The sequence below is a fragment of the Rhinichthys klamathensis genome, unplaced genomic scaffold, assembly GCF_029890125.1.
Source record: "Rhinichthys klamathensis goyatoka isolate OS25496 unplaced genomic scaffold, OSU_Roscu_1.1 h1tg000237l_1, whole genome shotgun sequence".
NCBI classification, from domain to species: Eukaryota; Metazoa; Chordata; class Actinopteri; order Cypriniformes; family Leuciscidae; genus Rhinichthys; species Rhinichthys klamathensis.
In genome coordinates, this window is record NW_026606760.1 from 515,798 (window position 1) to 532,733 (window position 16,936).

Here is a 16,936-nt window from a genome sequence, read left to right on the forward strand (position 1 = left end):
ATGCATATTCTCATGTTTTTTTCTTTTAATTATTGGGCTGTGCGTCTATTTTTTTAAATGCATCAACTCAAAATGCATAATGTTGGTTAGATTGCTCGAGTTACATGACAAAATAAATCATTTGTTCTACCTGATGTAGATGATTTAATGCGGGTGCAGATCAGGACAGGTCGCGGTCTGTATGTCAAACGGGTCGGGTTGGGTACAGAATTAAATCAGTGCTGCTCTCGGAGAACGGGTCGGGTATTCTGTCAAATACTGCGGGTGTGGGTTTACCAAACAAGACCCGAGCAGTACTCTGTTTGACGCTCAACGACCAATGAGGTTCATTATCACATGTTTCTCCAGCATTTGTGAGCTTCCACAAGAACAAATGAAGTTTGCTGTTGCGCGTCAAACAATGAAGGTTAAGCTTCAGTTTATGTTCGTTGATCATGGTTTATGGGTGAGTAATTGACAGAATTTGTATATTTGGCAAACTATCCCTTAAATCAAATCATGATACAGACTAGTGTATATGAATATTAAACAGAATTTGGGAAAAAATAAAACTGATTTCACAGGGCCCCACTCATACAGGCCCACAAAACCATACAGATGATACAACATGCCTTTACACATCCCGACCAATCTGTGAAACACAGAATGTGTGAACACAACCAAGAGATGTATAGGGTAGCACAGTTGATGTAATGGCGCCAGAGAACAAGCCTAGTGTGTGTGTGTGTGTGTGTGTGTGTGTGTGTGTGTGTGTGTGTGTGTGTGTGTGTGTGTGTGAAAAGGTTCTGGTTATCACAGTCACAGTGTGAGGTGCAATGGGGTGGTTATCTAAAGACCAGGCCAAACGGTCGAGCCACGACATGACTCTTCTGTCTTATCAGCAGTGGGTGATGGAGCGATGGCCCTCGGCGGCGTGGGGGTGGGGGAGGATCATGCACCATTAACAGGCAGGGCGGACACAAGAATCCAACAGACATGTACTGCTTATGTACACATACATGCTTTGGACATCCAATGTCAGAATAGTGCTACATTTGCATTTCCAGAGAGAAAAAATAAGAGAGTTCTTGACAGAGATGTGCAAAACTACATATTTTTAAAACCAGCTACTCAGTGGGTTGTGTGAATGAAAAGCAGTTGGACAAGGAAACGGAAACCCTGTGCAATTAGCCTGGTTTCAGGTTCAACTGACACAAATCTGAAAATGCATTCTAGGGTTAATATTGATACTTGACAAGAAGGAGCTCCAAACTCGTTTAAATTTGGCTTTTTTAGCCTTAAGAATGTGTTTTCTTTTCCATTACAATGCACGAGGACATTTCTTTTAGCCACCGAATTATATGAACTTCATATAACTTCATATAATTCGGTGGCTAAAAGAAATGTCCTCGTGCATTGTGAAGGGACTTTTTTTTGATATAGTGAAGGGACTATATCATAATGAAGGGACTATTTTTATTGACACAGCAATGTTTGTGGAGAACAGCTCAAAACTGATTGTGATGATCTCATTTGCAAGTCAATTTGCATAAGTGTATCTGTTAAATGAATAAATGCAAATGTAAAAAAAAAAAAAAAAACCTTGAGATGTGACGCAATGGCCATCTAAATGTGAGTGGCTTTAGCAGGGTTGAATTTAAAAAGATGCAATTCTTCCTATAAGAATTTTGTCCAACATGCTATTAGCATGTTAACTTAATTCAATCTAAAAATACAAAAACAAAACAATACAAAAAAGAGAGAAAAACCCTAGAAATATAACAAAAAATTAACTAGTTCTAAAAGTAAAATATGCTTGGATTAAGTCACATTTAAAATCGTTATTAATAACACACTTGCGAGTGCATATAAGTTGAATTCTTATTTTCCACATTATTTGACAGATAAATATATGTTTCCAGTCTTTTTTGAATAGTAATACTGTATCAAGATTTTATACACAAACAAATAAGCTAATGTAGAGACTAAAAAGGAAAAATTCACAATATAGAAATTTCCAAGACATACAGTACCTAGGTCTGGTAAGCATTTTTAAACTCCCATGACTATGGAAACTCTGTGCACAGTAAATACAAACACTCATCTAATCTTTTTCAAGATATTGCCTCAATTTTAGGAAATCAAATGACAAGCGCATGGTTTCTTGATGCGCGATTTCTTGGTTCGAGATATTCCGTCCCTACTTTTACTTCAAGAAAATGAAGTACAATACCAGCAAACCAAGGCTTCAAGCACTCTGATAAGTGATTATCACAGTGAGGGCGGAAGGTTAAAAAAAAAATAACAGCTTCAACAAAGCGCAGTCAAAGCACTAACACAGATCTGCAGAAATAAACATGCCAGCTTCCTCAGGCAGTCTCAGAGACAGGGGCAAGGGATATCGCTGACTATTGATAGACGCGGCTCAGACCATTTCGCCTTTGTGAGCGCTGACACAATAGAAGTAATGTCTGCAGTTCCAGTCAAAGGAAATGGCCCAACCATTCCCTTTATCAAGCACAAAAAAAATTTGGAATTCTTCACCATTCTAGACACTTATTTTAATAAAACACTAAGGAATAAGACATGTTGAGAAAGCTATATATTGTCGGAGCTCTGGACTATAAGCATGCCTAAAGGAAATCTGCAGACCTTTTCTGGAACGATTTTGGGGGGAAATATGGAGAGTTCTGTGGATATAGGATTTAAATATGGTAAAATATGTTAAACAGACCAGAAATGTACTACGCTCTTATTGGTAGCAAAAAGCATAGTAAATTAGCCAAAGTATGTATAATAAACACAAATGAGTATTTATTTTAATTTCCTTATTTTTGGCCTTATTCCTATTTTATTCTTTGTCCGATTGTGTTAAGTCACTTTGCATAAGAGTGTCTGCTAAATGAATTAATACGAATGTAAAAAAAAACACCTTGAGATGTGACGCAATGGCCAACTGAATGAGTGGCTTAAGCAGGGATGAATTTAAACATATTTACTCTTTCCCCCCCAGCGATAAAAACAAAACAAAAAAAAACTCCAACGCTTCACAGTCCTATAGCTTGTCCTGGGTCGACATTTCATTCTGTAACATTAGGCAGTTTTGATTTACATGCCGTTTAATGTTGATGATTGCCTTATTTTACATTTGCGTCTGCTTATATGCTATTGCTTGTTTCTGCTTCTTCTCCACATGTCTTTTGATCTGGAGATTCAGTACTCTTTCAGAAGATGCCTAATAGCGCCTCCTACCATATAAAAGTAAAAACACGGAAAGCCGGAAAATTACGTCAATGGCGGGGAAGCGAAAAAAAAAAACCCAGACAACTTCCGGCAAATTTGCTCTGAAAGTTAGTCTGGCAAAGAGCTCATTCAAGGATTCAAGGCCATTTCCGATCCGTTGAAATCGAGGCACCAATCAGAAACATTGGGGCGGGCTTTACACGATGACGACAGCGCTGAGATTTTGAAGCAGATTTTGCAGCCTACATTACAAAGATGGATGCCGCCGTCGAACATCACTCGTTCGAATCAGCTATCGCGTCTGTTTTAAGCGATTGGAACGTTTCCTTTTTGTTAAAAACCGAGCAAAGAACAACACTCGGAGATGTTTCTCCGCCGCTCTGCATACGTCATCTCCTTCATCGCTCTGATTGGTTTTAGGTCTATCCGCGACGTCCGTTGGTGACGCCCCTCTGGAAATGATTTGTCTATGACGCTTTGCCAGACCATAACTCAGTTACAACTGAGAATGGTCTGGTTTTAACCAGGCTAGGGGAAGCGTGCATGGGATCACAATTTGAATAAAGATTACAAAGAGACAAATTTTCATTTAATAAAATAATTCCACCCATGATGCATTCACAATAAGACCAGAACCGTGCGTTAAGTAAATCGGAAATCGGATCAATTTTCGTGTTGACTACCACCTCTCTGAGCATTATACTGTTCTGTTTCGTGTGAAAGACGGGTGTCTTGTGACGGCTGTGAGGCTGTCCGCAGGACATTCTCTGACACAACACCAATAAAAAAAGAAAAAGCCCCACAGTGAATCTGACAGCTGGACCAGAGCCAGGGCGTGATAAACGCTGTCACTGTCACAAGCCTGTAATAAATGTGAGCTTCACCGAGGGAAAGAGAAAAAAGAGAGAACGGAGAGAGAGACAGAGGAAAGAAAGCGGGTTAAGGAAGACCCCCTGAGAAAACGAGGCGTTGCTGAAGGGCTACCTTTCAATTTAGACAAAGGGTTGCTGAGCATTGAATACATTTGCAGGCTTTTTCAGTGTACAAACTGCCTGCGGAGAGTCTGACCCGTGTGTAATAGCGCTGAGAGCACCATCAGCACAGGCTACGGGAGAACCCGGGCCATAATTGGCGACGTGATTGCTTTCTGTGATTCATGAGTATGCATCAGATCTCAATTACACAATCTTGCCAAGAGTCCTCTTTAAATATTTACTCAGAGCGTCTCAGCACGCAGGCTTGCAGCGTGTGCTGCTTCCATCCATTGTCCTTGCACTTCTTTATTCAGGCATAATGAAGGGGAGTCTGCGGCAGTCTGCAATAATAACCACGATGATGGTATGTTATGCCGTACAGGCTGCAAAGTTCCTGAACCTTACATTTGTAATGAGTCTCTTCATTAGTCTAAACACCGTAACTGTGAACTCAATTCCCTTAAACTGCGTCTCTGTGTTGCAGTGTAAGGGAAAGATATAAAAATAAAATTGCTTTCTGTTTTAATCTAAGGTCTAGTTTTTCGGTCCATAAATTTTATATTATTGTTCCAATATTTGCAGAGCAGGACAAAAAAAACAGTGTGTGAAATCTACAGCAGTGGCCTGAATTACAAATCAATAAAGAAAACAAGCCGAACACTTCCAGGTCAATAGATGAATCCACAGTGGAACACTTGTGTGTAAAAAACAACAAAAACTTAGTTATGATATGGCAGAAATCAGTACAAGTATTTTTATATCATGGTAATAGCATAAATAAAGATAACTTGCAATATATTTTAAATGAATGGTTAATATATTAAACAATTAAATAAATATTATTTAATAAGGCCTATTTTTGGATAATCTAGAGAATTAAATATTTTACAAATACAAGGTACTCCATCTCATATAATAATTTTTATTTGGAATTTAATAGATGCAAACCAAAATATTATTCATAAATTAATCAATGAAATTCGCTCACGCTGTTTGGGAAATTATGTCTTATAGAAAGTTTTCAAATTACTGATTTAATTTGTCAAAAGTTATTTAATAAAGATGTATGAATTGTTAGCCTGGTTAAAACCAGACCATTCTCAGTTGTAACTGAGTTATGGTCTGGCAAAGCGTAGACAAGCGTAGACATTAGACAAATCATTTCCAGAGGGACGTCACCAACGGACGTCGCGGATAGACCTAAAACCAATCAGAGCGATGAAGGAGATGACGTATGCAGAGCGGCAGAAACATCTCCGAGTGTTGTTCTTTGCTCGGTTTTTAACTAAAAGGAAAAGTTCAAATCGCTTAAAACATACGCGATAGCTGATTCGAGCGAGTGATGTTCGACGGCGGCATCCATCTTTGTAATGTAGGCTGCAAAATCTGCTTCAAAATCCCAGCGCTGTCGTCATCGTGTAAAGCCCCCCCCAACGTTTCTGATTGGTGCCTCGATTTCGACGGATTGGAAATGAGTTTGAATGAGCTCTTTGCCAGACTAACTTTCAGAGCAAATCTAAATTTGCCGGAAGTTGCCTGGGTTTTCCCAGGCTAATGAATTGTAGCTCACCTTCAGCATTATAATTATTTTACCCATGCCGGACAGAAATTGAGATGGCACCTCTGCAAGCATGTCATATACAGTATGCCTCTTACAGCAAACGTGTCTTTATGCGCTGTCAGATTGGTCTCTGAGATCGGCAAATTGAGAGATCCCTGATCGAGTCATTAGAAGCGATTAATCGAAGAATAGCGATCGCTAGCCGATCAATCGGAGCACCCTAGCCAACATTCCTGCCTGAATACCTGGATCACACACTGGTGAGACTGTACACCAATGATGCAGAGCGTTTGAGTAAAACAATGTTGAGATTAAATTAAAACAGCATAGTAAATGATAAACATTAAACCACTAACATAGCACACTCCGTATTAAGTAACAAGAACAAAAAGAAACCCAGACATCCTGGAGCGGATTGTCTACAGCGGGCGTTTCAAACTGTTGCATCAGCACTGTGGTTAAACACCTTCATCCAGAGCTGCTGACATGTTCAACAAGTCGAATACACTGTAGCCACAGGTCACGTAAACTCAACTTCTAGACGGAATAAAAAACCCACCACAACAGAGGCATGAAAGTTCAATTCTCAACTGAGAGAGCTTTGATAATGGGGGCCAATATGGCAACTCATTACTCAGAGGAATTCTATCAAAGAAAAAAAGAAAATCCCAGAAAATTCCATTCATAATAGCACAAACACACTAGGGCTGGTCGATACACGATATTTACTGTACAATGCAATACTAATTTGTTGGCAATGTATAAATCAACAATCACTGTGATTATTTTATTGTGTTTTTTATTTGCCCACTCAGTTTCCGAAAAACCACATCATTAATCTAGATTCAAAGCTGCTTCTTACTATAGCCAGTTTTAGAGAATTAAAACGATTCAACGTTTCAATATTGTCTCTGATTGAAACCTCAACAGCAAAAATGCAGTTATTTTGAAATGGTCGCTTCAATTAATCGGTTCCATGATTCAACATGAGTCATCATACAAGATCACAGAAGTTTAAATAATTTAAAGATACCCGTCTTGATTATTTTTAATCGTTTACTCTTTACTACAAAAAATAAAATAAGATAAAAAAGTAAATCAACCTTCTACAGGATAAGCTATATAATTGATATTAAAAAGTTATTAAGATATTTTCATAGCTATAAAGCCTAGTCCTCCTAACACACACACTTCAGGGATAAACACGGCTGAACAGATGTACTGTAACACACCAAGCAAGCTCATATCAAAGCCGCTTACTTCCTCAAACATACACACTCTGGTTATTAAGAGCCTTAGGGGAATTATTTACAACTCATACATGTTATATTCTCATAAATGTGACAATTCAAACAGTAAACAACTGCTGAAGTTACAGCGCGGTCGTTGAGTGTATAAACAAATGCACTTTCATCCGCAAGTAGCTTCAATGGGACTATGGCGCAAAGATCCTTTTTTGCTTCCTTTTTGTACTTCTTCCTCTTTCTGCCTGTTCAGCATGGACGCAAGGCTTCAATAGCACTCATCATTCATCTTTAGAGGCGATTTGAGTTTTACTGTTTATTTTTATGAAGACATGCAAATTCGTGCTGGGAAGCAGTCGGTCTCCCGCTCCACGGCATGAATTTTAATAGATTGCTTAAAAACTCAGAGCGCTCTCCACATCACTGTTAAAAATCTGCTTCTTAGGAAGAATCTAGTTGTAAATTACAGTGACAGGGCAAGTAGCTGGACAGAAACTGGAAGGAAAATGCAGAAAGTCAGGCAGCACCTGAAGCATTTGAATTTGTCTCTGGATAAGTGAATCACCAGAACTATTTTCCCCTTTAGTCATGCTGGAACACATCATTTCAAACATGTTAGCGTAACTCTGCCTGCCTAAACACTTTACAACAGCAGCGTGAAACCAGGGACAAAAGTGCAGTTTACCCTATCAATCTCTGATGGAGAGCTGACAGAAAAACCAGAGCACTGCCTGATTAAAAGAATATCTCACCCCAAAAAATTCTCTCGAGACGGCTGTATACTGCGCACATGAGTCTAGCGGTTTTTGAACGTCCATTTGGCTATAATAAATAGGGGTGGAAATCTTTAGGCACCTCACGGTCCAATTATTTCCTTCTTACCAACTCTGAATATCAAATTTATTTGTGCAAAATTACTTAAGTAATTGTTATGATTATTACTGATGACAGATAGTCTAATAAGTCTAATAGGCTGCATTCACACTAAGGCACATATCTATTTTAAAATATCAGAAGTTCTGTCCTGTAACTGACTGTTTACAATAAATTCACATCATAAAAGTATTTTAAGATGCAAGTGTGTTTAATGTGCCCCATTATGCTTTTTTGGAGTGTGTAATAGAGCTGTTTGTGAATGTAAAAGGTCTGCAAAGTTTCAAAAATCAAAGTGCACGACAAAGGAAGTTATTGTCTCCCAAAAGAATGAACCGATTCTGAACTGCCTGAAACGAGTCGTCAGTAATTACACTCTTACTTCCTGCACAAACCGTAGGTTTGTAACAAATTTGCATAATGCCAGTCTATGGTCTTCATTGGCTGCCTGTGAACAATGTCTACTTTGATTCGCCCTCAAACACTGTAGTTGTAATCGAGGCCTGGAAGAGTTTGTTTTGTGTAATCAACATGTTAAGAAGACACCGTTTTCTGCACTGCGAAAGCAAATCCACTTTGCATGAACTTCCAAAAGATGAGGACTCTGTCTCAAACTGATACGGTAAAATTGTTCGTATCACTGTGTATCAAGTGCTAAGGAAGATCCAGAGCTGAAATTCAGGTATGGTAATGGGTGTTTCATTTCCAACATGTGCTGTAAGTGGTAGACCAATCACAACAGACTGGGCAATCTGACCAATCAGAGCAGAGTAGGCTCTCGGAAAGGAGGGGTTTAGAGAGAACGGATCCTTTATCGAACCATTTCAGACACTGTGAGAAAATAGACGATGCTGCAATGTATATTATTAGAAAATTTTAACGTTTTTTTACCCTTGGATGCATGTGGGGGACCTCCAAAACTAAAATAGGAACTTTCAAAATAGCATTGCATGGGCAGATTGGGCACCTTACTCGCTTACATGAAGCCGAGCACAGCTGCATGCCGTGAGCATCCTTTAGACATCTATCAATAATATAAGTGAGTTTCATGAATATATACTGCATTTCAAACGGCATAAATTATGCCTTCATAGAGCATTTAGAAGAGAAAACAATGAAATATCAGCTGGTGAAACTGCACATTGTCCAGCAAAGAGCACAGCGCATATCCTGTGCAAATCTGAAGTTTCATAATCATTGAAGATAGAATCGGGGTTTTTTTCCACCCCCAATAATAAATGCATAATTTCAGGAGTTGAAATACAGTGCATGAGTCATTTGGACAACTTCATAACGTTTTTTTGGTGTTTTTAATCATTTATGGCACTTGACAGCATCCGGTCACTGTAAGCTTCACACTATGGAAAGAGCTTTGAAATAAAATGCATAAAAAATTTCTACTTTTGTTTTGCCCAGAACAAATAACAGCATAAGCACAGGTTTGGAATGACATGAGGGTGAGTAACTGATACAAATTTCATTCCATTCAAGTAATGAAGCCCAGACCTACTGTAAGAAATAAACCCAGAGCCATATGAAAGCCTAGACTGATATGTGATATGTTTCCAGAGATACTATGTGATGTGGCACATTACCAACAAATCAGTATAATATGTCAGCCTCCAGGTAAACTGTGCTCAAGGGAAAAGAGCCAGTGAGGGAGCTAATGATGAACGTTACTGGATAAACATCTCAGTGTGCTGAACTGTGTGGCTGCACAGATCCGACCATGAAAAGCCACCAAATCCCTGCATTGTCAATTACCATTATCAGCATCTCTGGCTCACGGCTCCAAGCTGCTGAACTGATCTCACGGCTGGCAGAGCGCACGCTGTGTTGTGCCCTCTCAGAAAAAACATTCGTTTCTCAACATTTGCACTTAGGAACAGTTCACCCAAAAATGGAAATGATGTATTCTTTTACTATACCTCAAGTAGTTTCAAACCCATAGGACTTTCTTTCTTCAGTGAAACATAAAATGGGAACAAATTCTGATCCTGGTTGCTATTTTTATTGCAATTACAAATCTACTTTGTTAAACATCAAATCTGGATTTAATTTATAGATAAATTTAAGAATGATAGTGTCAAAATGTAATGAATCTCATGCATAAATACTTCTGCCTAAACTGTGTTGAATAGCAGCACACTGTCATCTGGGTCAGCTACTGAAATTTGTAAAAAAGATAATCACATCATGGTACATTTTTGAACCCTAGTGTGCAGTATCAGTAGTGCATGACCTGTCAAGCGAGCTGAGACCAGTTGCTGGAGGTGTTTTTGACATGACGTTGGATCAAATGAATGTACTGTATTCAATGCCTGCTTTTGGACATTGGACTTGCACTCAGCTTTATCTGATGTTGGGTAACTGAGACACTCTCCTTGACTGCTAAATTAACAAAAAGCAACAAGGCCAAATGCATTTGTTGCACAGCAGGTATAAGGTTTTTTGGATTTTTTCATTTTCCACCCAAACTCTACATTTACAGCTTCACTTACAACAAACATAAAACTTGTCAACCAATGGGGATTTTTCAATACCACAAATTGTGGGCAATATACTGTTCAAAAGTGTGGGGTCGGTAAGATATGTTTAATGTTTTTGAAAGAAGTCTATTATGCTCACCAAGGCTTAATCCATTTTAAAATGTATTTAATGTATTAAATGTATATGAATAAGATGTATTCCTGTGATGATAAAACTGAATTTTCAGCATCATTTCTCCAGACTACAGTGTCACATGATCCTTCATAAATCATTCTATTATGGTGATTTGATGCTCAGGAAACATTTCTTGATTTGTCAGGATTCATTGATAAATAGAAAGTGTAAAAGAACAGCATTTGTATGAAATCATGAAGACATTTATAATATTACAAAAGACTTCTGTCCATTTTGATCAATACATCCTTGCTGAATAAAAGTATATTTTTTTTACTAACCCCAAACCTTTGAACAGTAGGGTTTAAATTGTATTTAAGCAACTGAGATGTAGACATGCATTTAAAAGCCAAGTATGCCATTTCTGTGCCATCACTAAACTGAACAGCAAACAATGTGTAATGTCCAAATGTGCAGTTTACAACCAATACTGATAATCTCAAAATGATCAGTATATCAGTCTATTACTGAAATATGATCTCAATAAATGCAATCTCATACTATCAAACCACCTCAGATAAAGCCAATCGTCATGACACAACATCTATAAAATCTTGTTTGAGAGGCATAAATCAATAAGCATCTCTGCCAATATTATAGAAAGCCAAAACACATATCCATTATGGTCTTTTAAAATGATAACCAACCAGAGGAGACTCTTCCAATAAAAGCCCAATGAATGAAAGCACTTTAAAACACCAAGAAACAATCAGAAATTTGCCATCCTTCAAAGAAAAGAGGGGGAGGGGGGGAACAAGAGCAACAGAGCAGATTTTAAAAGCTCCCTCGTCTTGTTCTGGCATCTCTAGGTCAGCTCATTAAAACAGATGGGGGTTCAGCAGTAAGTTCAGCATGAGGATGTGAAATCAAAGCCATATGCTTCGGAGCAGCATCTGCCATATTATTACAAACACAACAGCACCAAGACCACAGGAACATCAGTAACAATAATGCTTGGAGAAAAAAAAACTCAATCCCTTCTAACCCTTTGAAGCCGAGGAGCAAAATGCCACATCCGTCCTGAGCGAATCCATCAGTTTAAAAGCAGTCTAAAAACTCCAACAGTTAGTGCTGAAAGTCAATACTTTCCTACAGCGATTCTTTTTCAAACCAGCCCATAAAGAAATAAAATGACAGCATGCATTAAATAACATACCTGCAGTTGGGTGGAGGATCCAGAGTGATTTCTGCAAGCTCTTTCTGGATTCTGCGAGAGAGAAGCGAGGGAGAGGGAGAGAAAAGAGAAAGGGAGAGATGGTGAGAAAGCTGTGAGAATTGCAAGCAGCCGGGGAATTACACTGCCCTCTACCTCTGCTGCGTTTACTGCACGGCTGGCTCTCCCTTCAGCACAGCTAACATGGCTGCTTCCTCTTTGTTCTCGGAGGCATAACCCGAATCCCATAACAGGAAAACTTTGCAGTGCTCGTTTCTGCCTTTCTCTCCATTTGACACCGTTGATTTTCACCTCGGCTCAAAGCCCTCGGCCCTTAGTTCACACCCCACCCCTCGTCTACGCGTTTAAGTCACTTTAAGCACAAAAGATTTTCTTTTAAAGCTTATATGCAAATGAGGTAGAGGGAGGGAGGGGGGTGTGCTTCGGCATATTTGACAAGAGCTTTAATGCACAGCTCGGGTGCTGTTACTAAAGCATTATCAACAGCCTGTAAGGGAGCCAGGGCAGGATTTTTGACATTTTCTAAGAATAACTGTTTGATCTTTCATTTCTCCCACATTGAGAAAGTCTATGGCGTTTTAATGAGCACTGATATGGATTGATTGGTTAACGGGTTTTTTTTCAGCGCCAAATCCACCTCGCTATGAAATTTATGGGTAGGATCGCTGTATTTGCAACAAAAAAAAAGCATCTTGGTTAACACAGAGACCACGAGGCAGAGCGATTTGACTCACTTCTCTTGCTCCTCACAATGACTTTATGTAGGAGTTTCCGGAGTCTCGGGAGAACTTTTGCTTAGTGCGCTTCATTGAAATTAAATATAATCCGATGACACATCATACGGTTTCTTTGCTCAGGCAGTTAAGTCATTGTCTAAGCTTAGTGCTTTTGTTCTCAAGTACGGCACACAAACGCCAAAACCGTTAATTGGCACATTGCAAAAATAAACTTGAAACACTTATTCACAAAAAGTGATGATTAAAAAAAAGAGTGTTGACAGAATACATGCCTGGCTTTACAAAATGACATTTAATCCTCAAAACAGCTAGAGAGTGAATGGCATCTTCGCAACTTTACCTCTTCGCACTGGAGGATAATTTGGCTGTTGTTTTGCTGGACAGTTTGGTGGATTTCTTCTGCTGTTGTGGAGGCGTGGGTTGTTTTCGCTCCTCTTGTTCCTCTGGTTCTGGCACCGGAGGATCTCTCTGATCCGCATCGGAACTACCGCTGCTGGTGCTGGGACTTTCATCATCTGACCGTTGTCTTTCACTGGACATTTTCCACCTTTGTAAAGGACAACATGAGGTTCTGAACCAGGGCTGACTGCGATCACAGAATAGCCCAAAGTTCTTCTGGGGTTTAAGAAAATTTGCTCAGTAACTCAACGTTGCCTGGAACCCTAACCCTTAAGTTTCTAAACACAAACAGAAGCAAGTCATATTTGATGAGCTTGCCAGGAAAATAAGCAAACACATTTTGTTTTCACAGAAACTTCTTGAAGACTATTTCTACAAACAATCAGTTGTAAGCTCTTTAAACATGTATTTCTGTATCTATTTTTATCCACTTCAGCTTTACTAGTACTTAGTTATTAGAAACACACTGGTATACAAGTAACACTTCCTTGTTAAAAGTCATAAGTGTGCACAAGTCAGAATGGCTACTTTAAAGTTCAATTTAAAAATTACTAGTAAGATGTAAGTAACAACTAGAATCCACACAAGTCTCTTAATAATTAGGCCTTTCAGGGAAACTAAAATAGATTAGCAACTATTTGAATAGTTATAAGAAAAAAAAAACATTAATAATCACAGGTATCTGAACAGGTAAAAGTAAAACTTGAAAAGGTACCAGCAACAGCTGGAATGCATACTATATGGAAGTGAATAGCTGATATCTGAATCACAGATTATCATAGAATTTAATTGCATAAACATGCAACTAGCCAAAAAAAAAATAGTTACTTGTCACTATTGGAATGAATAATAGTAATGAATCAACACTATAGCAACTAGTCACAACTAGTATCTAATGGATTGCTTACATTGATACTTACTACTAGTAAACGTTAAAAATAGGTATTCGTTTAGGGAATGAACGCTAAAACTGCTTGCCATAAGAGCAACAATCAAAAGGACTCCAATATTTGGACTCTGAAAACACAAGCAAACCTATAGCCGATCCAATTACATCAAACTGTTGTCATTCTGAAGGACAAAACGTCCACGTTTTTACACGTTAAGCCACATACACACCAACTTAATCCATTAGCGACTGAGCTGATAGTATTTGTAAATAGCGCAGCGGCAACATTGTTGCAACCATTATGACGTTTCACATGGATCCGCGATAACATTGTATCAGTTTTGCGCTTAATGTTACAAGCTGCAGAGCGACCATCACACGTTCACAAAACCCTCCTCTGCAAAAACAGCCTTGAGTTTTTTCGCTTTCCATCTGCTGAATAGGTGCAAGTGGCTGAGCTTGTGAGACTAAACGAGAAAAACACACGGCTGTTCCAGCAGAATCTATCGCTGAGAAGAAGGAGATTTCAAGAGCTGCAAAGGAAAGCAATAATTGCACCTATTCGCAGCATGTCCACCCCCTTCACTTTAGGAGAACAAGGCGATATCGCGAGCGGATTGCGAGAAAAATTCGAGTCGTTTAACGCACGCCGGGGCGAAAAGATTCAGATTGGATCTTTTAAAATCCTTTGTAAGAGGTTTGTTATGGTAGGAGGCACTCCAGTATCAGCATGGTGTACCAACTGATGCGTGAAGTCAGTTTCGAGCTCCCCTCTCTTCAGAGCTGAAAACACTAAGAAAGGACGATGTTACCCCGCCTAATGTGGACTCTACGACCCCCTTGGAGCTTCTCCTTTACCTTAGACGCGGTCCTGTCCTGATCTGGGGTGGTAAGGAGTGTTAAAAATCCAGTTGAAATGGAGCCGGGAAGACGACGGGCTCCGGCCGAGCTGTGAACATTGGAGAGTAGGAAGGAGAGGAGGCGCTGCAGTTTTACTCGGAACCGACGGGTGGCGCTGTACAGCGCGTGGACATAAGCGTCTACTGCGTTGGATGGTCCCACATAACCTTTAGTTAAACCAACGTGAAACTGTATCACTTCTCGATATGCTCCACCTGAGATGGATTTAAAATTGTGACACCATGCGTGTGGAGAAGACAAGAAGACATCACCGGCGACCGTCGTGTCTCGTGTCGTCGAGAATGAGGGGATGTTGTGGCGTCAGGAGGAAGTTTTGACATGTTGTTGTTGTGAGGGCTCCATGGTGAGAGCAATCAGCTCACGGAAACTTTGAGCGTGGGTGAGAAGTTTGGCTGGAATTCCAGTGCAGGTGGGAGTCCCTGTGCAGCACTGCATGACTTACTGCATGACTTCTCTATTGTCTGCTTCACTACAGTCTGTACTCTATACTCTATAGAGTGTACTTCTCTATGCTGAGTAATTTATGCTGTTTTACCTCCCTATAGTCTGTATTACAGTTTCTGATCAGTGGTATAGTCTGCATTATTATTTTTTTATAGTCTACAATACATTTTGCTATGGAAAATAGTATATGACTTATCTATATATTGTCTGTAGTGCCATAAAAATAGTCTACTGCTGGGACTTCTAGTCAATAACATTGTGCTTTATAATAATACACGACTTAGTAGTCTATTCTGCTGTGTATGTAGTGTGACTCTATGGTCAGAAAAGTGTCTATGTTCTGTCTGTTGTCTGTAAAGTATTGTATGATTTATCTGTAGTGTTATAATATGCTACTGCTGAACTTTTCCAAAGTCATTAGTTTAACATTAGACTTCTTACTGCTCTCTATAGCCTATATTACATTGTCCTCTACAGTATTCTTGACTTCTAATACTTGCATTCTGCTTTATATGAGTAGTCCACACTTTGTACTATATGGCTTCTCATTTGTCTACACTGCAGTATGTAGCCTACTGTTATAGTATATACTTTTTGGCTTTTTATAGTCAGTACTGTCGCTGCATAGCCTACTAATTTGCCTACCTATATGCCCTAAAAGAATGTAATGTTTTTGTGAAGAAAAAGTACATAATTTTGAGTGCTTCGTCATAACTGCGGCTTTAACGGAAAGCTCTGTCGCTTAGTCACTTGCATCCTGTCACCGTTTAAACTGCCCTGTCAATCATCTTGTCACAGTAAAAATCCTCCACATTCAATTTAATTTAATGTCCTACCATTTCGGAGACACATGTAGTAGCACAGCCAGTCGTGGGTCTTTCATGCGGAGAATTCTCCTAATGTTATTGTAATTTGCATAATAATGCATTTAAAAGTTAATGACCAAACGTATCTTTACAAAAGTTCACAATGCTGTAGTGTTGCAGATTAAATATAATGTGGATAGCATTGAAAAAAAATTATCTTTTCATCAGGGTAGATACTGATTATTAATCAGTCCCTTTATCAAAGCCTCTCTACTTAACCTTTGGACTTGCACATCCGTCATGTTTGTAGTTCCAATCTAATCCTCGTCCAACGAGCGAATTCGGGCAGCTGTTGAGCGTACATCGGCTGTACACTCGGTTGGAGAATGGTTGGAATTGAAGTCTGCAGGATGGTAGCTCTCCAAGAGCAGGGTTGGAGATCCCTGCTCTTTAGTATGCTTCTCTGTTGTCTACAATCTGTGTGGCTGTATACTGTATGTACAGCTTGACTTCTCTATTGTTAATAGTATATACTTATTCTAATGTGTGATGTCTCTAAAGTATATAGTACATACTGCATTCTAATTACTGTATTTTAGCATTACTTTAAAGTAGGCCAACATGTTGCTTTATAATGTATTGACTTTTCTATAGTGAATAGTATATTGCTTTATGTAGTACAATGTACTAGCATATATTAGCATACTATAGTAATATAAATGCTCTTTATAGTACATACTGCTCTAAAGCATATTCCTACTGTTTGAGTTCTGTGTAATCTATTGCAGGCCTTTGTATTGCTCTAACAAGTTGGTCTGGATGGACTTGTTCGAACAGCATGTTCTGCATTTTTAATAGTCTATACAGTATAAAGTACTTGACTATATATGTATAGTATAGTATAGATTCTAGAATACTACAAGTCATAGTCTGTAGTATAGTACATGAGTTATGACGTATAGTATAGAATTCTTCAGTACATTCTGTTTTACCCCAATGTAATGAACCGAGTATGCACTGTAGACAAG

At 38.9% G+C, this 16,936-nt stretch overlaps 1 protein-coding gene across 1 annotated transcript in view; it reads right to left on the reverse strand.

Annotated features, from left to right (window-relative positions):
* ube2e3 (ubiquitin-conjugating enzyme E2E 3 (UBC4/5 homolog, yeast)) overlaps positions 1–14,743 on the reverse strand; it is a 45,056-nt gene extending 30,313 nt beyond the window's left edge. Inside the window, exons 1-3 of the mRNA XM_056265703.1 lie at positions 14,596–14,743; positions 12,790–12,996; positions 11,695–11,745 (exon numbers count right to left, since the gene is read on the reverse strand). Coding sequence (XP_056121678.1) covers positions 11,695–11,745; positions 12,790–12,989 — 251 coding nt within the window. The 5' untranslated portion in view covers positions 12,990–12,996; positions 14,596–14,743. The remainder of the gene's footprint in view (positions 1–11,694; positions 11,746–12,789; positions 12,997–14,595) is intronic.
* Positions 14,744–16,936: the final 2,193 nt, after the last annotated feature.